The sequence below is a fragment of the Cuculus canorus genome, chromosome Z (assembly GCF_017976375.1).
Source record: "Cuculus canorus isolate bCucCan1 chromosome Z, bCucCan1.pri, whole genome shotgun sequence".
In the NCBI taxonomy this organism is placed as follows: Eukaryota; Metazoa; Chordata; class Aves; order Cuculiformes; family Cuculidae; genus Cuculus; species Cuculus canorus.
Genome location: NC_071441.1, coordinates 48198645 through 48222292, shown reverse-complemented (window position 1 = coordinate 48222292; position 23648 = coordinate 48198645). Strand labels below are relative to the sequence as shown.

General features: G+C 40.4%; 1 protein-coding gene across 1 annotated transcript in view; it reads right to left on the bottom strand.

Annotated features, from left to right (window-relative positions):
* Positions 1-23648, bottom strand: part of LOC104059653 (atrial natriuretic peptide receptor 1) — an 85352-nt gene that overhangs the window by 30443 nt on the left and 31261 nt on the right. The window contains exon 3 of the mRNA XM_054054804.1: positions 1637-1733. Coding sequence (XP_053910779.1) covers positions 1637-1733 — 97 coding nt within the window. The remainder of the gene's footprint in view (positions 1-1636; positions 1734-23648) is intronic.

Sequence of the window (23648 nt, the reverse complement as noted above, 5' to 3'; positions counted from 1 at the left end):
CATATCTCCTTTGAAAAATAAACACTATGAGAGAAACTACAAAACACAGATTTATTAAAAAACGCTTGTGTGATTCACGCCAAAAGATAAGAGAGCTAAACATCAGAGAGGCAAAAGGTCAGCATAAATTTCAGTTGAATTACTTTCTACTTCTGTTTAAAGGTCTCACAAAGATAAAAAAAAATCTTCTTTCAACAATAGATACTTTCAAATCTAAATGTTTTAAAGATTGCGTGTTAAATTCACAGCAATGAGGCTACAGGATATGTCTCATTTTACTTTTAGCAATGCTCAGAAGATGACAAGGAGGGACCACAAAGAGAGGCCGGGTAGAGTTTGAAGTTAATTCTGAAGCTGATTGTAAAGGTCATATGTTAATTAAGCAACCTACTCATATTATTTTCTCTGGTGCTCAGCTCACACTTTGATTATTAGCAAAAATAGCTTTAAAGAAGCCATCTGTTTTGATAAATATTTGTTTCAATGTTAGAGCAATAGTAAATTCATAAAGGGATAAAGTCTTAGCTGATAATCATCTGGACAATCTTAAATTTCACTGTTCCAACAGAACTCTTTGGAAAATGTTTAACTGTAATTTTGAGCTTAGAGTGTAACCCAGTATTATATTTCCTGGAGTGTTTTATCAGTATTAGTTTCTATGGTGGTGTTTTTTTCTAAAAATGCTATTGAAACATTGTCTCTGGCCTTATCTTCTACAATACAAACAAAAGCTTTCGTGTACATCAGTTATTTATCAGTTACAGAGTCATGAAATTACAGAATTGCTAAAATTGGAAAGTATCTATAGAAATTTGTTTGAACCTTGGTTAGCTCAAGGAAGACTCACCTAAAGCAGGTTGTTCTAGATTTTGCCTCATTGGGTTTTGAAAATCTCCAAGGACAGAGAAACAGAAACCTTTCTGGGCAACCTGTTCTACTGTTTGATCATCCTTACAGTATAAAATATTTTTCTTATATTGAAATTGAATTTCCTATATTTTAGTTGCTCTTTAATTATTTTTCAATCTCAAACAAACAATTTCCAGCATAACCCCCCCCCCTATTTTTCTATTATCTCGTCACATAAATTGATTTTATAAACTCACTGGAATAAGTGGTTAAAGATCTCAAATTTTTTTTAAGTACTCATGAAATATAGTTTTGAGGAAGGTGGGAAATCACAACGTGTAGAATGAATGATTTTGCTTAATGGCTGGAGGGTTTAGACACTGTTCACTTTTGAACTGACACTGCAAATATTCATCGATGGTTCAATAGACTTTGCTGCAATGCAGAGCCACCTTTCTGTTTTGTTTGGGTTAAGTTGCATTTGATTTTCTAATGAGAAATAATAAAATATTTTCAGGGTTTTTTTTGGTAAATGATTCAACTGTTGCTATTACTTTTTCTTTTGGAACCAATGAATATTGGAAAATATGATTGCTCTGAAGTATCTTTCGGTTGTTTTCTTTCCCTTATTTCTCTAGAAAGAGAGGTTGTCACTGATTCAGAGGTTTTACACCATGCAGAACATTCATCATGAGTTGGATATTATTCTGAGTACTTCAGTTTTAGATTTTCAACCATTCCCCAAGCAAGCAATGACCTTTCTCGAGCACCTTTACCACTCACTCACCTCCACAGTCCAACATGTTATACTCATCTGGTTTTTCCAGGGGCCAACAGTCATAGTCTTTGTTATCTAAATCATGCCACCCCTCCACTAATATCACCTACCAGAAAAAAAAAACAAAAAACCATGAATAGACTCCAAGAAAAAATGGTATGGAAACAGGGAAAAGCTGAGTTCCATCTCCGAAGTTTATCTTCCTTCTAAAGAAATCAAACCAAATGCAGAAACATAGCCTAGCATATTTTGCTCTCTTCAATTTCTGGATACAAACTTGATCAGTATATAATTTTGATCTCTCTGGAAATTAGCCAGGAAGCAATGAAGGGACATAAGTAATTCTCTTACAGAATGTTTTCTCTACAAAGAGCAGGTGGTTCCAGGACTATATGAAGAGAGACATTTGATCTAAAGAGTTTTTTTGTTTGCTTTTCAATTGGCATGGTCCCTGCTCATCACTGCTCAGTTTCTTTTAATCTTTACACCTAAACTCTCTTAATGAGACATTTTTGTTATATCTCTAAAGGAGTAATACAGCTATTAATTATATAAATGTTCAAATATATAATTATAGATAATACTAAGACTGCATAACCCTATTACAAGTAAGATAAAACATCGTAATAGCATACAGATTGAACTGCAACAGTAGCTGAATATACATTATACCTGTATAAACATTATACATTATAATAGATATATTAATCATGTATTGAATGTTACACTCTTGAGTATATATGAACAGGACAGATTATGTTATGATCGTGCACCCTGATCTTATTGCATTTCTAGCAAAACATAACAGTTTCTATTCACATCATTTTCTTATTTTTCTATATATTATTGGAGGATAATCATCTAATGGATTACTCTTATCAGTGTATTATTACTTCTCAAAGTATTTACAGAACAAGACAGAATTATGCAACTGATTTCTCAAAAACATTCTTGTATTCCTCTTGTTTTCTACATTACTAAAACAACATTCAACAGTTGCCAGATATTAATAGCTGTCTCACTGCAATAAGCTATATACAGTCCTTTCTGTAGTCACAGTCCACAGGAATAAATTCTGATAAGTGAATCTATGTAGTTTACCTACCAATAAACTGAGGAGGCTTCGGAGCCCTAAGGCTGGTGTTTTAACAGTGCTCATACTTCCTAACAGGCACCCAGCTCACCCACTGTCAGGGCTGCTTCTGATGTTGCTGTTGCTGCTGAATTTAGATGCCCTTACCTAAGAAGGAAGGTTGCTAGGCAAACTGGTCCTCACAACTCCAGCTGCTGCAGCTGTTCTTCCTCTTCCTTCCCTCTGCTCCCCTACCCCTGCAGGGTGGAAACAACCCTCTCCACCTCTGCTGAACCTCTCTGAAAAATCAACACTCGTCAATGCCTCTGTTAGCTCGAAGCTGGAAAAGCAATGGGAGGATTTTATTTCACTACATTGTTGAACTTGGGCAGTATCTGATCCTTAGACAGATGAATTGCTGCTGTGGAAATAAACACACGGACATAGCTGAGCCTGGAGGAGGAGAGGTGTGTAAACTCCAAGGCAAGACGTAAGATAAACTGCAAGGCTAGAGGTTGGACTGGGTGATTTCCTGAGGTTCCTTCAAACCCTAATTAAACCCCATGAATTCAATTTCTCACTCTTTGGAGTTGTAGGACAACATCTACCTGAGAAGCATCCTGTTATGCACACAGGTGAAAGACACCTCTGCCTAGAGGTCTTACCAGAATAGGTAAGATAAAGACACAGATGTGTCCACGGCTGTTTCTGTTTGCTGAAGTCACTGCTAACACAGTTGTTCTGAATCTCGCTCTGAGTTTTCTCTCCAATGCTGGCTCTCAGCCCAAACTGACACTAAGAATCCTAGTAAAAATTCTTGGACATCACTATTTGCGGCATCAAAATTGCACAAAAATATGTAATATGTGTCCAGTTTCATCTTGAAAAGAGTTGTAGATCAATTAAAAATGTGTTTGTATTTTGTATACAGCGATAAAATTTTTTACTTTGGAATTTTATTATTGTAGTGAAATACTAAACCTTATTTATGTTGTGTCTTCCTATGCTTCACTACGACCATTTCACACTGATGTCACTTTTCACTATATGGAAGCCTTTGGAGTGTCTCAGCTTGGCTACACAGTAGAAAGAGAAAAGGAAAAAAATGCCTTTTTTTTTACTAGACTTATCTGCCTAAAAGAGCTCTATGTGTACTAACATCCTGGAGAAGTTTTACTGGTGATATCTTAGGATATCTTTTGCTTGGTGAGGAATTTGTTGGCAGGGAAACTAAGGATTACAACTTGCCAGATCCTACAGCAGCCAAAAGATTAGCAGACTGATCCTATTTTCTTTAATAGGACTATCGAATATTCACGTGGCATTAATATCACGATTCAAGGACTGTAAAGATCGTACATTACCTTTATAGCTACTTGTCTATCACCAGGTTCAGAATTCCTGGAGAGCAGCCACCTACAAGAAGCTGGTCTGGGACTCCTAAAGTAAAAATGGATGGATCGGAATGGCTGTTGATTATCTGATTTAGCAATTTATTCCAGCTATTTGAGAAGCACATTACCACCTCCCCTTTTAAGCACTGGAAATTTTAAAAAGAAAACCAGGGAGGATTATTTTGCAATATAAATATACAAAACTTGGTAAAAAGCAAGGATGACAACTTAGTGAGCAATAAATTCTTCAGCTCTATCAATAACTCTCTGTATATAAGTGATATCAGAAACAGATATGAATAAAGTGAGATAGTTATCTCAAACCTTACTATCTTCACTTTACATTTTCTTTTTTTTCTGTTTGCACTTGATTTGCAGTCACATAATTTGCATTAATAACTTAACATGGCATCATACTACGTGTGAGTCTATTAACGCAGTTAGACTCAGTCTAGCATAAACTACTGCCAATTGACTGGCTTAGTGCAATAACACAGGCTTCTTCTCTTAGAAGAATCTCTTAATCTGAAAAGAATTTCTGCTGGTTGAAATGAAGTTTATCAAATAACTTTATGTTTACAGATTTATTTCCCTTGTGTCCACTATGCTCAGATGGTCCCTTAAGCTACATGAATTCCATTTCATTCATTAACTCAACAATAATGCCTATTTGCAATATTTGTAGAAAATAAAAACTGTTAAAATATTGCTGAATAAATTTGGTAATTATGAGCTTTTAAGTCTTTTAGGAAAGCAATTTCCAGCAAAATCCTGACACAACAATTACCGTGATGAAAGCTTCAACTATCCTTGAAAACATTTATTTATTCTGGTATTTAAACTTTCAAGATGGTTCTTGTCTGGATGAAAACCTGACATTCAAATAGAAGTGTTTAAACCACTTTATTTTTAATTAGATTAAATTTTATAGCAAGACACTTTCAACAAAAAATTCCAGTCTCAAAAAATCACTACAAAGGCTCATTTGAAATTTCAAAATGATGGCATTCCAAAGATAGCACTTATCAGAACTGTGTCGTCATTTGTGAAATCTGAGTACTTAAAATTTAAGTTCTTGAAATGCAAAACTCCGCAAAGCAGGTCATGCTTATCCTGCTCACTGCTACACCGCTCCAGGTTCCTAGCACCTAGAGGGACGCACAATTATCTACCCTATTCTTGTTTTATAGTGTTAGCTCTAATAAAAAGCATTTAAAACGACACAGAGTCTGAGGGTCTTTCTAACTGGTACCACAACAGCAGCGGAGCTCCTTAGGTGTGCCGCGCCTGCAAAGAAGGTGGGTCTGACGCTCCCCTCTAGTGGTTTCATTGCAGAACAACGGGAGGCGCTTCACCAGTCGCGGGCAGTTTTGTTAAAGCCTTCGCTGATGCTCAAGCTGCCACAAACGGTAGTATTTAGGGGCAACGTAGCAGAGAGCCTCACTTGGCAGTTTGATGGCAGCAGCTGCCTGGACTGGACAGCCACAAGAAATTCCCAGGGCTCTAGTGTACAGCTACATTACCGCGATCACACCTCCTCCACTGGGTCACTATAGCCATTTGTTGACACATCTTTAGCCTGCAGAAAGTGCTTTCCTGCCCTCCTTCCTAATGCAGCCTCACAAACAGAGGGCGTTGATCTTGTCTTGTAATTCTACATTGACGCAAACAAGTATATGTGTCAACAGAGACCTTTCAGCGTGGGCTTCTTGTGTGCTCTCCTTGTGGTGCTGATGCCCCAAGCTCTCTGCTGCTTATGAAATGAACTGAAGAATTGGGTTGAAAGCCTGATCTGGTTACAACTGCTCCTTTTTTATTCTTATTATGTTGCATTAGTTTTAACTTAGTCAATGTATTTTTTCTTCCCACTCTTTGACATTTTTCATCTGTTCTGAGATGAACTTGAACGAGATTCATTCTCGTTCAAGTAACATCTGTGCATTCATGTAGTTCGGTGAAACTAAGACCTCAGCTGAGCCTGGATTAACAAGACTAAAAAAAACCACTTTATTTTCTCCAGAATTTTTGGTAATTTAATGAAATGACTAACAGTTCTGCAGTAGATCTGTAGGTTCACAAGTACTGAGTGCCCTCAGTTTGCCTCAAGTGCTGAACAGACAACAAGTGTGGTTCTGGTGAAATGCTGGAAAGCAGAAAGCAACATCATGAGCTTTGCATAAAGCACACATGCCATCCCTTAAACGTGCAGTATCTCTCCATCTATCTCACATACTCCCTCAAATATTGGAAGTTTGAGCGAATTACAAAGAAAGAGACCTCCGGCTAAAAGAATAATAATCATAAAATAAACAAAAAGTAATGACATATTTATTACTAAAGATCTGAAAAGTTAATGTTAGATGATTAATCTTTTATGACAGTTTAACTCAATTGCACCAGAAGGAGCAAACAGTTACATAGTTACACAAAGAAATACCGCCAGAGGCAGAATGAAAACAGGAGAGATCAGAGAAAGAGTTTTGTGGAAAGGTAATTAGAGATATTGAAAACTGCAGCTAAGAAACTGCTTTTTCTGACTACCACCTACAATGTTATACACACACCTCACAAACTCACAGAAACATCATAATGAAAATAGTATTTGTTGGTAAGGCGGCAGATAGTCTTCAGTCTTCACAAATTATAGGAATGCTGAACAAAGTTATGCTTCTGCAAGATGCATTCATGAGGTCCACTTTAGTTCATGGGACATCACAGGAAGGTTTGTTCTCTTGCTGCTTGATCTGCAGCATTAAGCTTAAATATTAAATTAATTTCAAATGTTAGGAAATGTTAGGAAAAAAAAAAGTACCATGTATACTCCCTACAGGTTGTATGGACTGTCATCCAAGCTATTTTACAAACTTGAAGAGGAAATATTTCTCTTTAAGAATGTGCACTGTTCTCTGTTTAGAGAAATTATCAGTACATGAGACGTGTAGAAAGCAATATGTAGGAGAGCAATATTCCAGGATTTTCATCACGTAAAGCAATCTTAATTTTTCTTCTTCTAAAGAGAAGGTGAAAAGGATGATGACATCTGGAATTCTGCAAGAATACTCACAGCTAGGAAACTAACAGGTAACAGTGAAGCTCTCTCCAGCTTAAAATGCTGCTGGTCTTGATAATTTGGTATAACATATCACAGAAAACCTCTACAGAGAGTGGATAAGAGAAACTGAACTCACAGTTCTCAGGGAATCCAACATGAACTTCACTTTCAAAGTGATTCAGGTTAACCTTTAGAAAATCCCAGCCTAAGTACACAACTTAAAAGAGATTTCTGTATTTCAAGGGATTTGCTTGAATAAATCATTAGGTTTCTGTTACTGTAATGCAGCATGTCAGCGCTGTAATTGTTCAAAGGGCATTCAGCAAGTCTGAGAACATGAGAATGTATTTCAATTTGATAGGATGACTGCCTGAGAGGCTTAAGAAGAGTTGGTCCCAATTCAGCACACAATAACTTGAGTTTTCTGTTTGGGAAGAAACTGAGCAGAACATCACTGATGTTCTCAAATGCCTTTTATCTTTCAGTCCTCCCACGCAGGCAAAAATGTTACAGATGTCTGCAGTGCTTAGAAACAGCCAACTCAGTTGTTCTTAACATCTATTGTGGAGGATCTGGGTACCAGTGACAGATGGCAGCTGAAGGACATTTCTGTTCATCATGCTCCTAAGATCCGCTGGACAGTCCACTGGTTGTAGCAGAATTCAACTGAAATCTGCATTTTGCCTTAATGGATCTTTCTTTCCTCCTCACTTCTCACTGCATTACTCATTTCTGGGTTTGGAATTGTTGAATGATTTTCTGCCCATATTTTTATTCACATTAGCACTGCACATTTATTGACATTGCACATATCCTTTCTCCACCCCCAAAAGATGCTCTCATACACCACAATTGCTTCCATATTTCTAGGGTCTCACACAATCAGGAATCCATGAAAGACACTGAGAGGTCACTGAGATGGGGAGCCTCTTGGCATTTTGTAACAACAGGATCATTTAGCCTTTTGGATCATATCTTTGGACCAGCCCTGCAATGAAACAGAGTTCCAAACTATTTCCTTTCCTCAAGTCATTATCATTTCTGCATATGTCAGGCTAGACAGCTCTTTGTCTGACCTGTTTTCAAGGACCTTCAGCAGTGGAGCCTCTATCTCTTCCTTTGTGATGTAGTCCAACGCTTCTCTACCCTTCCTTCTTAGAAAGTTTTCTTTAAGGTCCCACCAGCTTCTATCTTGCTATAATTTCCGCTCAGTACTTATCCCAGTAACACATAACAGTTAGCATATTCTGTATACTTTTTGCATGCCTGAAGTCTACCATTCTGGCTTCTTCCAGTCAATATGTATAAAAACATGCTTTATGCAAATGTATTCTCTCATTTCTTTACATGGAAAAAGGATTATCCTAGTTTCAGCAACATAATGCGGGAATAAAGAGTTATTAAACAAAATGTGTAAGTCTAAGCAGAACAGATATTAACAGTACAAATGAATGCTTTCTTCTTGGATCTCTGAATGCAAACGTGATCCCAAAAGCAGACCAGGATCACAATCATGAGACCACTCTCATATTGTCACATTTCCAGAAAGAAGTAAAAAGCAGTCTTTAACATCCCAGTCTTTCTGCTGACAGAGGCTTCATCTCAATGAGCTTTTTGGATCTATGCCTCAAGTGCAGTAAACTTGGTAAATGCCCAGCTTGGCATAATGACATTTTTAGACTGTTTTGTGACAAACTAGTTGTCAGAACTAGTCTAGTAGGAGAAGACAAGGATTTTCAATTGCTAACGAATCTGAAAAGATTTCTCTGCCATTCTCTGGTTCTTTGGGAATATTACTTTTTCTGCTGAAGTCAGACATGCCTTCCTTCTGTCAGAAAACACTGGGGAAACTACAGCTTCTTTTCCTGTCATGTTTAGCACCCAAACAAAGGTCAATCTACCATTTACACTTGTAGCATTGACACAAGGAACAGTGGTTTATGTTCTGACAGAGAAGGGACAGAGAAGAAAACTGTTTTGAATTTGAAATACCTGATGCAAGTTACCTGTTGGGATAAAATAACGTATCCTTCTCTATAGCCATATGCAACTGTCATCTGATTTGGGGTTCAGCCTCACTTAAACTGAAATCTCTGGCATGTGACTTTTCTCTTTTCCAATGATATGCTACTCCCAGAATAGAAACATGTAGAACATACTGCAAGGAGAAATGTAGGCATAATAAGTCAGTATTTATAAACAGGACTTTTATTTTGTATTATTTCACTTTTGGCTAGGGCTACTAGCTAGTAAGTCCTTTCTTCTGTCCTTCAATATCTCACTCCCTTCAGACAGCACATTCCAGAGTGCTATCCTTAACAGTTTCCAGTGCAGACTATTTAACAAGAAGCATGGGATGTATGATTCTGTCATGAAGTATTTAATTGCCCTGCTTTGGCAAATACTAATTAGGAGTCAAGCTGTGTCTTGTCATCTTTACACCCCCCCTCATCACTTCCTTTATAATTTAATTCCTATACACTAATTCCTTGGTTTTCAAACTTCCAAAAGCAGGACATTCTCAAAGGCATCAATAGCAGTCAGAAGCTGGATGCCCAGTGATCTCCCCATGTTTTACTGCCACTTACTTCTTGGAAAAATGTCCTCTATTTTTTGAATAAGTATGTGTACAGTACACACAAAAAAAAAGGGACACTCACAATCCTGACACAGGGTATTAGGGCCCTAAGCATACTGCTCCTGGAAGCTACACTGCCTAGTCTCAGGGCCAGCACTGATAGTGAAGCTTTCCAACTTGGAAGCCATGTGAAGGACAGTTGCCTGAGAAGCTCTTGCAGGGGCTCTTTACCTCTACGCTTGCTTTTAGGTTGGGATCACAACCTTGTTTTCTGCCAGAGCTATGTTACACCTATGCCCATCCATGTCCAGGCACCCTGTTGATCTAAATCCTGACCCTGTCACATGGAATTGCTTTCTGGCTTGACCTTGGACTTGTCTTATCACGATGGACTCATCTGTCAGACTACAGTTGTGGCTGGCCCTGCTTACTACCTTGAGACCCACTGTTCTTGCCCTGGACCCATTTTGGGGTGACAATACTCTGTCCATCTTGCTGCTAACCTTGGCTCCAGGACCTCCATCCTTTGTGGAACATTCTGACATTGCTGCTCACTGACAAGGACAACTCCATAAATTAAAATTGTATCCAGAAAGGAAAATGTGTTCTGCAGTTTCTGTAGTATTTTTAAATGAACAGTATTATCAGTGATTCAGTTTGATTTCCAGGCACAGACCAATTTCAAAATATCTGCTTCAGACTGGCTGTTGTTTTAGAGATTTTTATAAAATTTATTCAAGCATTTTAGTTTCTCAACAATGGCAGCTTTTTGTTAATGCTTGACTAATTGTTGCATTGGTTCATAATATCGCTATTTTCCTAAGTCATAAAAAAAGGCTGGGCATGTCCCCTCCTTACGTCCCAGGTGCTTATCCCATTAACAGATGATTCTTAACTTGTGTGTATATTGTTCTCTGTATCACCAGGAAATAAAAAACACCTCATCATTGCCTTATTTATATCCCATGGAAGAAGGATAATCAGCCCCACACTTGATGGGAAAGTTTAGAGATTCAAGTACTTAATTTGGAAGGATGATATGCAAAATCCTTAGCCCTCCAAGCATGAAGCAGGACAAATCTCCTACCACTGTCAGACAATATGGTATTAAAAAGCCAGGCCACCTGCAGAAAGGGTAGGTAAACTATTATGTATAGGCAAAACTAGGAAAGAAATTGCTCTTCTCCCAGGTCCCAGAGAAAGTGCTGCTTCCCAGGGGTCATAAGGCTTATTCACTTTTCATTTTGCAAATAAACACCTGGACTGTGATGACTGATTTCTACAGACCCTGAAATGAGACTGATGATCACCTCATTTAAGAAGAGAAGGGGTCCATGAGAACCTGAATATCCAGGGAATTGGTGTGCTTCTGTGCTCGTGAGAAAGGGTTGCCATTTTAAATGGTGGCTTGTGACAAACTCATTAGCACATTGGAGTGACTCATGAGGACTATTATAGAATATCTTAGGGGACTTTTTCCCTTTACATTTGAGCAGAATTATGCTTTTCGTCTCTGGCTCGACTATTTCTGATACAAGCTAGGGCATGTTTCAAGGCATTCTCCAAGCTTCATGCCGTGCTTATGAAAAGACTATTTTTACCACATGACTATTAGCCAGTCTCTCCAGTCCTCCTGGCTCCCTCAGGGTCAAATTCTCCCCTGAAAATGTGCTGTGCTTATGTAAGAAATATAAATTAGAATTCCACTGGGAAGCCGTGGTATAAAGCTGAAGAGAAGATTACTTGTGTGGTTTTGGTTGAACACAAGTGGATCATTATCTTAAATATCTCAGTGGTTATTTTTGTTTCCTCTGATGTACTTAGTGGTTTGATAAAGATACGGTGCATAAGTTTGGTTCTTGAAACCAACTTACACTTTGTCCTGCTTCAAAAAAACCCCACAAATCTAACAAGTTAGTGAGCTTTTGTGGAACAGTGACATCTCTCTGTATTATCAGTGTGATACATATAAAATCTGATCTTTCTGGTCCTGCAGAGAGGATTCTCCTCTCTCTTTAAAGCAGTCTTTCCAACCTTTCATTTCCAACGATGGAATCAACCTGTCGTTAGCAGCACCATTTCACTACATTTATCTATGTTCACAGCATGTAGCCAGTAGGCCACACTCCAACTTTCCCAAGAAGCAGCACTTTTTACTTCATTTGTTTGTGCTTGGGAGAATCATGTAACATAATCACATAACATATGGAGTATTGCAATGTCTGTATTGTATCTGTGCACAGAAACCTGGGTTAATTAGCTTTGTTAAGTTTGCTCAAGTAAAAGGGCACAAATGTTAAAGCCTGGGAAGAAGAAAGAAAGAAAGAAAGAATATTTATTTCAGGGTTTCCTGGACTTGTATGACCAACAGGACTGTGTGGAATCCTACTGGCTAACAGGATTTCAATAGCCAATATGTTTGTTCTTAAATGAGCAGGGAGCAAAGCAAGGAGTATCCATGACAGCAAGCAAAGTAGAGAGTAGCAGGCAGGATCAAAGTTTGGAGCTGTGAGGACAAAGGCTTACATGTGCCTGGCACCACGCAGTGAGGAAGTGCTCATGCCTCTGTATTGAACAAATGTATTTCACTGGATTGCTGGGCTGAAAGTGATCTTGATAGGATGCAAATAGACTCCAACTGCTCTGTTATGCTGTTGCCTTTTCTTGATTGCTAGATGAAACTAGCTGAGAGACAACAGCTTTGCTGAATGCTGGCCACCGGCACAGCAGAGACTGCAAGATATTCCTGTGACTTCATAAGTATTGGGAGGTGACGATGAGAGTTCACGAAGAATGACATTTGACAGGCAAGCAAGGAGGTAGGTAGAGTTGCAGAATATAGTGCCCCTTGCAGAGGAAGGGTGTCACTACTGGTTTTCTCTGATTAGTAGAGAGGGACAAAAGGACCTTAAAGGAAGAATGAGTCTAAGTTGTGAGGGAGAAATGGAGAAGTGCTGTTCAGGCTTGTGATATATGCATTTACTCTTTTTTAGATGTATGAAATGAACAAGAACAAGAGATAAGCACACCTGGATTTACTTAATGAAGCAATTGAGGGTACCTTCTCTGTCTCACATGAGAGCTGTCATCAATACTGTTACTGCTGCCTTCTTTAGCAAATGTAATGTCTCCATTTTTCTTTGGGGTGTGCTGAAAGAATTGCCTTGCCTGAGATCTACGAGAAATAGTGCGCAATGCACTTATTGATACAACAGAAATCTCAGCTCTCTGTATGAACTGTCAGAATCCAACCTAGCAGCTTGTATTATTTAAACGTTTTAAGCAAAGCCTTGAACACTGTATTTTATTATGGGCAAAGTATATTCTAGTCACATGCTTAATAAAGATTTTCACCTGTGTTTACAAATCCCAGTCTCTGCCTGTGCTTTGGACTCTTACTAAAGGATTTGATTTTAGAATGAGAGAAAGATCGAGATTCACATCGGTGACATTTAGATGCAACAGCAAAAGAGCAATGCAAATTTCTACCCGATCTGTAAAGAGAAATAGAAACTGTAAGGAAAGATGGTAAAAACCATGCATGATTAATGTGTCACACTGAAGAACTCTTGCAATGCAACATTTTCACTGATATATCTTCATCAATTTTCTGTAATAATTTTTTGAAAGCCCCCTAACTTGGATTTATCCAGGGTAAACGTTACTATTCTTAGCATATTCATTTTTCTCTTGGTGTTTTCATTAGCCAAGGTGTTGCTTTTCTATTTACTTTTAGTTAGTTCAAGAATACATTCATTTAACTCCTTTAGCCGCTATGACAGCAGGAATCACACACATAATTCTGTGTATTTGACATTCTTTTACTGTTACTGGAGAATCTCTGTTTTACCTCAGTAGCAAAACCTGTCTAGCTTTTTAGTGGCAATACTACGGATGGTTAAAGCTGACAAAGAAACAATGCCAAAAAGGTGAATTCTTTAGAAACAACTTTTTTGTTCAGGCTTTGTCGCAGTGTAAAATGAAAGAAAATAGATATAAGGAACAAATTTGTATTATAGCAGTGGATTTTAAAGATATGGATAAATCACAATGCAAAAATTTCTAAGTTTGCAAAACTCCCTATTAGTTTCACAAGTTTGACTTAGCGTTGACTGTAGAACTGTAATTTCTTTCTTCCTAGACTGTGTTAGACATTCAAACAAAAAAAATACTTGAAAAAATTTCCTTCAGAATGTATTTTCCCTAGTCCAGGAGCTTATCAGTTTTGTCAGAGCTATCCCAGAATGCATCATTGTTCCACCACAACTATTTCAGGACTTTCTAACTTATTTTTTAATTAGTAGTTGGACTTTATTATTCTGCTAAATTATGTGGAAAATGTAACCTACCTCAGTAGTCAGAATGAACTAAATTTTCTTCTCAGCATTTTTTTCACCAGCATTGAAAATTTGGTAAAAAATACTTGTAAAATCCGTTTGGCAGAATTTTTCTACCTGTATCTTAAGTGTCTTTTCTTTGAAGGATGTCATAAGTTTTTAGAAGACCTCAGTTTTCAGCTTAGGTCTTACGAATTTTACTTACAACTTATTTTTTAACTGTTTCATTTAAAGCTAAGAGAGAGATGTATGGTTTTTTAACCTACTTAAAAGATTATCAGCAGCATTTAGTCTAAAAGCTATTTTCTGCAAAAAAAAGAGGAAAATTAATTCTAGGAGATAAGGACTAGTGAAAGGGGCACGCTTATTTGACTTTCTCTTTAATAGAAAGTGGCTTTACAGAGGACCAAGGAAAGGCTGGGGAACCTCAAAATCTGAGGGCATTGCTACTAACTAGAAGAGACAGGAAAGTGTTGGCCCTGTATTAGCTGCTTTGAAGCTCCTAGGGCATCAGAGTGAAAACAAACAAACAGAAAAAAACCTTGGTTCCAAAGGGAAAAACCAAACCCATGATCATCACATTTAATCACAGAAAGCAGCTGTACTTGCAGGGATTAATAATTTGACTGCTATTGAAACTGCTGTGGCATGTTCCACCTTTGTATAAGCACAGCAGACTGATAGCAGAACAGTTTTACTGAATCACTCCTGAGACAAAGCAAAGGAGTAAGTTTACAGCACTCATACACAGATCTAACATAAAATCCTTTAAAATGGCTGCTTAAAATAGGACTCTTCAATGTCTCATATTTAATGTATTCTCATTAAACACAAGTAGGAGACCTACCTCAATGCTTTTACAGAGCAAGCTATTTTTTTAATCCGTGTATACATACTTGAATTTTTCTTTCTAACTAAACAATTGCTAAAGCTGCCATTTCAAAAGTTCACATCTTAAAATTTCATATCCTAATCTCAGCTGAGGGGACTGTCAGAATTTACAACTAAGTCTTTAAATGGTGGACAGAATAAAACCCATTAGAGGAAAGAAACAGAATTGGGGAATTACTTGTCAGTCCACGGGCTGTTACCACTAACTCAGATGATTGAAATTAAAATGCTCCAAGGATGCCATTGCCAGTGAAAACCTATAGGACATTGATGTCCTTGTATAAGCAGATTTTGAGTGGTCTGGTAGGCTACTTCTGTGACTGTATCTAGCTCAAAAATCTAGATAATATTGTGCTAATATAATATGGAACAGCAGACATGAGGAACAGTTCCAACTCTGCTGTAGATATTCCCTGAAGGTGTTCAAGGCCAGGTTGGATGGGGCAGCCTGATCTGGTGGGACATGTCCCTGCCCATCACAGGGGGTTGGAACTAGATGATCTTTAAGGTCCCCTCCAACCCAAACTATTCTATGATGATTCTGTGATCCTGTGTTAGAGTAATTTGGTGAACTTTGCTCATACTCAGCTTTCCTATTTTTGAAAAAAAATTGCTGCAATTAACTGACTAAACAACAATGTAGAGACAAGTAAAAATGCTTTATGAAGGTGGAAGGTTTACTGCTGCTGAGAACTGTCTTCTCAGTTCTGAAGTAAGGTGAGATATGATATATAACTATAAAGTATATTTAAAAATATTTTAAAATATTTAAAAATATTTAAAAATTCTTGTGAAATCTTTAGAGTTCAACATTATATGCAGGTAAGAAATCCTCATGAATTGTAAAAAATGGCTATACATTTGACTCATTATTTCCTTTCCAGAAAATATTTGTAACAATACATTATCAATTAGTAATGCTATAAAACAAGAGTAAGAACAAACAGAGCTCCTTAGAGGTGCATGTATGTGTGATTATGTACAGCAGTTGCAAGTTCACATTATATAAAATTCAGTATCCAGTATAAACTCTTGACCTCTTTCCAAAAAATGAGCTTAAATGCCAAAGATTCTGAGCACAATTTTCAACTTCTAAGATCCTAGTATTGGTTTTAATTCAGGTGTTCCAGCTTCCAACTAGGCTATGCTTAACATAGATACCAAGTGGTTTTCCTTGTCTATTTTCACTCCTTAAAAGCCCATTTTTAGTGTCTGGGAAACACCCTTTTTCTTCCCCCACAGGAGGCAAGTTGCAACCCTAGATACATTCAAAGAGCCTCATTTGAAAACCCACTATACTCAGTACGTTGAATTATTTTAATAATTTCATATCAGTTCTGTTTCTTATATCCCTAAGCACTTAATCTACCCATCTTTTAAATACCTTCAGGGATGGTGACTCATCCTCCCTGGGCAGATGTTCCAGTGCCCGATAACTCCTTTGGTGAAGAAATTTTTCTTAATGTCCAATCTGAACCTCCCCTGGCACAGTTTGAGGTCATTCTCTCTCATCCTACCACCTATCCCTTGGGCAAGGAGACCAACACCCACCTCTCTACAGTCTCCTTTCAGGCAGTTATAGACAGTGATAAGATTTTCTCTCAGCCTTCTTTTCTCCAGGCTAAACAGCCCCAGTTCTCTCAGCTGCTCCGCATAAGGCTTGTTCTCCAGCCCCTTCACCAGCTTTGTTGCTCTTCTCTGGACGCACTCCAGGACCCCAACGTCTTTCTTGCAGTGAGGGCCCCAAAACTGAACACAGTGAGTGCCCCAAAACTGAACTGAATCCTGAACACAGGATTCAAGGTGCAGCCTCACCAGTGTCAAGTACAGAGGCACAATCACTTCTCTGGTAGTTCTGGCCATGCTGTTTCTGATACAAGCCAAGATGCTATTGGCCTTCTTGGCTCACTGGGTACACTGCTGGCTCATGTTCAGTTGTCTGTTGACCAACATCCCCAGGTCCTTTTCTGACAGGCAGCTTTTCAGCTACTCTTCCCCAAGCCTGTGGCGCTGCATGGGGTTGTTGTGTCCCAAGTACAAGACTCTGTGCTTGGCCTCATTAAATCTCATCCCATTGGCCTCAGCCCATCAATCCAGCCTGTTCAGATCCCTCTGCAGAGCCTCCCCACCCTCAAGAGAACAATGCTTCCTCCCACCTTAGTGTCATCCTCAAACTTACTAAAGGTACATTCAATCCTTTCATCCAGGTCATTGATAAAGATATAGAATAGAACTGGATGCAGCACTGGACACAGATCATACCTTTCTAGAGCATGCAGTTGACTTGCAGTGCAAAGATAGAGTTTGTCCCTCAATCAGGATAGTTTCTCTATTGTAAGACAATACCACTACATTAATCCATACCTGCTAGCCACTGCTCAGCCTGTCTAGTACCTGAATGGTGTCTGTGTCCATCTGAAGACATTTTTTAATGTTCTGCATGTCTATACACGAGGTAACATTTTGAAAACATTTTCTTATTCCACATACCCATTAAAACAAAAAAATAATATCATCCTATCACAAACACAAATACAAATGCAATTCTTTCCAGTAAATGCAACTGTTGTGAATTCTCAAGCAGATTACACACACCTTCTTGGAAGTGCATCAAAAATGCAGTTTGTAGAAGTCACTTCTCTTTACTCAATGTGATGGCTATGAGATTGGCAGTAGGAAAACCTTAAAATACTTGTTCTGAAAATGTTATTCCACTCACACAATGTCCATAATTTCCTAAGAACACTGAACTTCTTGGAGGTGTGTCAGCATATTGAATTAAACGACTGGGAAGGAAATGGATGTTACACAGCCTTTTTGTTTTTCAGTTACAATGCTAGCTTGAAGGAAATATCACATGCCAAAAAAACTAGGAGATGTGTCAACACCGAATATTAGATATTAAAGAATAAAGAAGGCAAATGATTTGTGTAAACAAAACAAAGCAAAACAAAGCAGACCAATTTCCAAAACGCAGCAGAAAGTTCCTGGCAAACTTGTTCCTTGCAAATAGTTCAAAATTTCTTTTGTATTTCCTTACTTCTTAGAGGACAAATAGCAGCAAAGAAAAATATTCAAAAACATAGAAGTCATTGAACTAGTTATTCAAGAACCGTTAGACTTACCAGAAAATGATTAAGTACCACATTTGAAAATTTAGAAATACCTGTCAAGAATTTACCAGTCACAGAGCAATCAGCTGGTTTCCATGACTAGTTTCTTGGTTTCTGTGGTAGCTGAAGGAATGATAGCTTGGTTTCCTTATTTGCTGAAGGAATGATAGGTAGAATACCCAAATATAAACAACGGAAAACACATCTGATATGAGAACCAGAACTTAGAGTTACTACTCTGTTACGAGAAGTACATGGTAGTTGTAGCAATCTGCAAAGGCCATCTGCTGGTTACAAACTGAACTCCACAGTTTTCTATGGAATTTTTAGTTTAAAGTAATCTATAATCATAGATTATGTTTCTTTTCTTAGGTATTGGATTTAGTACAGTACAAGCTGATATGCAATTACTTAGGCAACAATGGCATACAGAGGAGGAAGCTGAGGGCAATTAAGAGGGACTTCATGGCTCTGGGGAAAACGGTGAAAGGTTCTGTGGCACAATTAGTATTTGCATCCATTCCAACAACAAGGAATGAAGAGGGAGAGATCAAGAAGAATCAATTGGTTAATACCTGGCTCCAAACCTGGTGTAAGGAGCAAAACTGGGCTTTTTGATCATGGACTGGCCCATGCACCTCCAGGCTTCCTTACCGGGGATGGTGCACGCTTGTCTCCTAGGGGTACAAAAATCCTCACAAAAAATCTAGCAGGGGTCATAAATAGAGCTTTAAACTAGATGTGAAGGGGAGGGGGATGAAACCAGGATAGTCAGGAGTGAGCCTGGAAGTGGAATTCCAGTGCCTGAGAGATGGTGTATAGGCTAGGGCCTTCAGCGTATCAATACAAAGCAAGTGGAAGCAAGTACATCTGGTGAAGGAAAGGATGTCACTGGTACTGATGGGTTAGATTATCCAAGTACCAGTCATTTGGGAATGAACACTATTCCCTTTATGAGAGTGGAGGGATTATCAGCCCAACTGAGGTGCATTTACAGCAATGCATGCAACATGGGCAATAAGCAGGAGGAACTGGAAGCTACTGTAGGGCAAGGAGACTACAACATAGTTGCCATCACAGAAACATGGTGGGACAACTCCTATAATTGAAGTGTTGCTATGGTGGGATATAAATGCTTCAGGCGGGACAGGAAAGGTAGGAGAGGTGGTGCGGTAGCCCTCTGTATTAGAGAGTCCTTCAATACCCTCGAGCTCGATTATGGTGATGACAGGATCGAGTGCCTGTGGGTAAAAATCAGAGGAGCCCAAAGAAGGCAGATATTGTGATGGGACTCTGTTATAGACCACCCAACCAAGAATAAGAAGATGATCAGCTCTTCTATAAACAACTGGGGGAAGTCTCTAGTTAGTTAGCTCTTGTCCTCGTGGGAGACTTCAGTCTTTTATATGTCTGCTGGAAGTACAATACAGCAGAAAGGAAGCAGTCTAGGAGGTTTCTGGAGTGTGTGGATGACCACTTCCTCACACAACTGGTGGAAGAGCCAACAAGGGAAGGTGTCCTCCTGGACCTACTGTTTGTGAACAGAGGAGGCCTTGTAGGGGATGTGACGGTTGGAGGACACCTAGGGCAAAGTGATCATGAGTTGATAGAATTCTCAGTTCTAAGTGAGGTGTGGAGGGGGGTTAGCAGAACGGCCACATTGAACTTCCAGGGGGCAGACTTTGGACTGTTCAGAAGGCTGGTTGATAAAGTCTCATGGGAGACAGTCCTTAAGGGAAAGGAAGCCCACGAGGACTGGGTACTCTTCATGAAGGAAATCCTAGCAGCTTAGGAGCAAGCCGTCCCCATGTTCCAGAAAATGAGCCAGTGCAGAAAAAAACAGCTTGGTTGGGCAGGGAGATATGGGTGGACATCAAAAAGAAGAGGAATGTCTATGAACTTTGGAAGAAAGGACAGGTGTCTTGGGTAGACTACACGGAGCAAGTGAGATCATGCAGAGGAAAAAACAGGAGGGCTAAAGCCCAACTAGAGCTCAGACTGGCCAAGTTGGTGAAAGATAACAAAAAATCTTTCTATAAATATATTAACAATAAAAGGAGGACCAGGGAGAATATTCAGCCCTTACTGGATACAAAGGGAACAACTGTGACAAAGGATGAGGACAAGGCTGAGGTACTTAATGTCTTCTTTGCCTCAGTCTTTAGTAGTAAGGAAATTTGTTCCCTGTGTGTACATAAACAGGAGTTAGAGGAGCAGAACAAAGATCCCATCTTCCAAGAGGAGGTGGTTAGATACTTACTTGCCTAACTAGACACTCACAAGTCTATGGGGCCAGGTGGGATCCATCCAAGAGTATTGAGGGAGCTGGCGGACATGCTTGGCAAACCCCTTTCCATTATCTTCCAGCAGTCCTGGCTGACTGGGGAAGTTCCACTTGACCGGAGGCTGGCTAAAGTTGTGCCCATCTACAGGAAGCATCGGAGGGAGGACCCAGGAAACTACAGGCCTGTCAGTCTGACCTGAGTGCTGAGGAAAGTTATGGAAGAGGTGATCTTGAGTACTATCATGAAGCACATGCAAGAGAACCAGGTGATCAGGCCCAGTCAACACGGGTTCACGAAAGGCAGGTCTTGCCAAACTAACCTGATTGCCTTCTATGACAAAGTGACTCGACTGCTGGATGAGGGAAAGGCTGTGGATGTAGTCTTCTTGGACTTCAGTAAAGCCTTTGACACAGTTTCTCACAGCATTCTGCTTCAGAAACTGTCAGCCTCTGGCCTGGACAGGCACACACTCTCCTGGGTGAAAAACTGGTTGGATGGCCGGGCCCAGAGAGTGGTGGTCAATGGAGTTAACTCCAGCTGGAGGCCAGTCACAAGTGGAGTTGTGACTCAGGGCTCAGTACTGGGTCCAGCTCTGTTCAATGTCGTTATCAATGACCTGGATGAGGGAATCAAATGCACCCTAAGTAAGTTTGCAGATGACACTAAGCTGGGTGGAAGTGTCGATCTGCTGAAGGGTAAGGAGTCTCTGCAAAGGGCTCTGAACAGGCTGGACCGCTGGGCTGAGACCAATGGCATGAGGTTTAACAAGGCCAAATGCCGGGTCCTGCACTTGGCCGCAACAACCCTATGCAGTGCTACAGACTAAGGGAAGAGTGGCTGGAGAGCTGCATAGAAGAGAAGGACCTGGAGGTGTTGGTTGACAGCCGACTGAACATGAGCCAGCAGTGTGCCCAGGTGGCCAAGAAGGCCGATGGCATCTTGGCTTGTATCAGAAATGGCGTGACCAGCAGGTCCGGGGAGGTTATTCTGCCCCTGTACTCGGCACTGGTGAGACCGCATCTTGAGTACTGTGTTCAGTTCTGGGCCCCTCACCGCAAGAAGGATGTTGAGGCTCTGGAGTGTGTCCAGAGAAGAGCAACAAAGCTGGTGAAGGGGCTGGAGAACAAGTCTTATGAGGAGTGGCTGACGGAACTGGGGTTGTTTAGCCTGGAGAAGAGGAGGCTGAGGAGAGACCTTATTGCTCTCTACAACTACCTGAAAAGAGGTTGTAGAGAGGAGGGATCTGGTCTCTTCTCCCAAGTGACAGGGGACAGGACAAGAGGGAATGACCTCAAGCTCCGCCAAGGGAGGCTCAGGCTGGACATCAGAAAAACATTTTTCACAGAAAGGGTCATTGGGTGCTGGAACAGGCCAGCCAGGGAGGTGGTGGAGTCACCATTCCTGGAGGTATTTAAAAGATGGGTGGATGAGATACTCAGGGGCATGGTTTCGTGTTTGATAGGAATGGTTAGACTCGATGATCCAGGAGGTCTTATGCAATCTAGTGATTCTGTGATTCTGTGGTTCTGTGATGCTTTAAATAACAATGAGACTGTAATTGTAATTTTCACTTTTAATAGAGAAATGTCAGCATCACCAACCACTAGCATACCTGGAGCTAAAGGTCTGCAGAGGGGAACTCCAGTAGAAAAGCTGAGATGTGAACAGTACGGTTCCTTTCCTTCACAGAACTACAGCATTTCTTCAGGTGAAAAATGAGAATGGCCTGTGGAAAAGTTTGCCATTAAGCTGAGGAGCTAGGACCTCAACTTTGCAACCTACAAAGGAGAGACTAAGAGTAAGCTAGAAATTTTCAATTTGTTTTGGTGAACTTGAACATGATTATGCCTTCAGTTTTCACAAGCTGCCCTGTGATCAAGAGACAGCCCAGATCCCAGGGCTTGCTCTCAGCTTTCATGTCTCTCATGCTGACTGCACAAAGGCAGCCACAGGAGAAGACGATGCAGGAGGTGGAAGGCCCGACACTTGGAGCAGGGTGGTTGGGGGTGCAAAGCCCTTCAGGCAGCACCAGGGCTATGAGACCCAAGTCCTTCCAGGGCTTTCAAGGATTTTATGCTTCCTCCTACCCATGCCCAGGTCCTTGTGCCCAGCTGTCCAGGGACTCTGCGCTGTGCTGGAGGCCTTGCTGCTGCAGAATTTGTCCCAATGACAATCCCCAGCCCAGCGGGGAGTCAGGAATCTGTGGGACACAGTGCTGCTATAGCAAACCCTCCAGCTCTTGCCAGAAGTGCCAAATACCACACATCCGTAAGGAGCATGTAAGAGAAATCAAGATGTGTTACATGCAAAAGTTGGGGGGGGGGGGGGGACGGGAAGAAACAAACAAACAAAACCAACCCGCCCCTATTCTTGCTTTTACTGCTCTTCTGGGATGTGCTCAGGCAGCACAGTCTGTGGAGCATTCCTCCCTGCCACTTTTGGGAGAACCTGGCGGGGCTGCATTGGGCACCAGCTGCTTGGGTCAAGGGAGGAAGATGCTTTCGGAATCAGGTAACTCCACCACCTGCCCTATGCCTGCAACGTGGCTGCTGCAGGCTCTCCACAACAGGCTCTCCCTCTTCACCTTCCTGATGGCCTCCTCACCAGGGCAGCACTTGTTTTTCTAGGGAGTTTCAGCTGTCAGGCAGCCTTGCCTGCAGCTGTCCTCCATCCTACCCTCCTCTTCTACCATGATCCACAGGGTCCTGACAGCTGCTCTTCCCACCATGTGCAGCAGAGAAGTGCTAATTCCCTCAGTTTATAAAGGGCTGGATGAGCTGCAGCGAAGAAAAAAGAATAACAAAGCAAGCCTAGGCATTATGGACACTCAGTACTTGCCACTCTCTGCTTCTGTTGAAGACTGGTACCCAGTGACGTGCTCGGGGTTGCCAGTCCCATGCTTGCTGTGCAAACCACCAGAACATCCGCACCGACCAAAGCTGTTTGAGGTCTGAGTATGGGATAAAATCTAGCTGGAGAAACCCCGGGCCTCTGCCTTGATTTCCCCAGGTTTTGTAGTGCTTTGCAACATAATGCGCTGCATGTGAGGTCGGTCTGTGGCTACCTTACATCAGGTAGTTCTGCAGGCTGTGTGGCCATATCTGACAAAGTGGAAATGCATCATTGTTTTCTTTGTTTTCTCTCTCTGTTGAAAGACGAGCCGATAGAGCTTGCATGAGCCAAATGCATACTGGATATTATAATGCAGTAAAATTTTCTCATAGAAGAAAATGTATACTATGTGTTGTGGCCTAATTTGCCAGATCTTTCTCAGAAAATGAACAAAGGGCATAGGATCA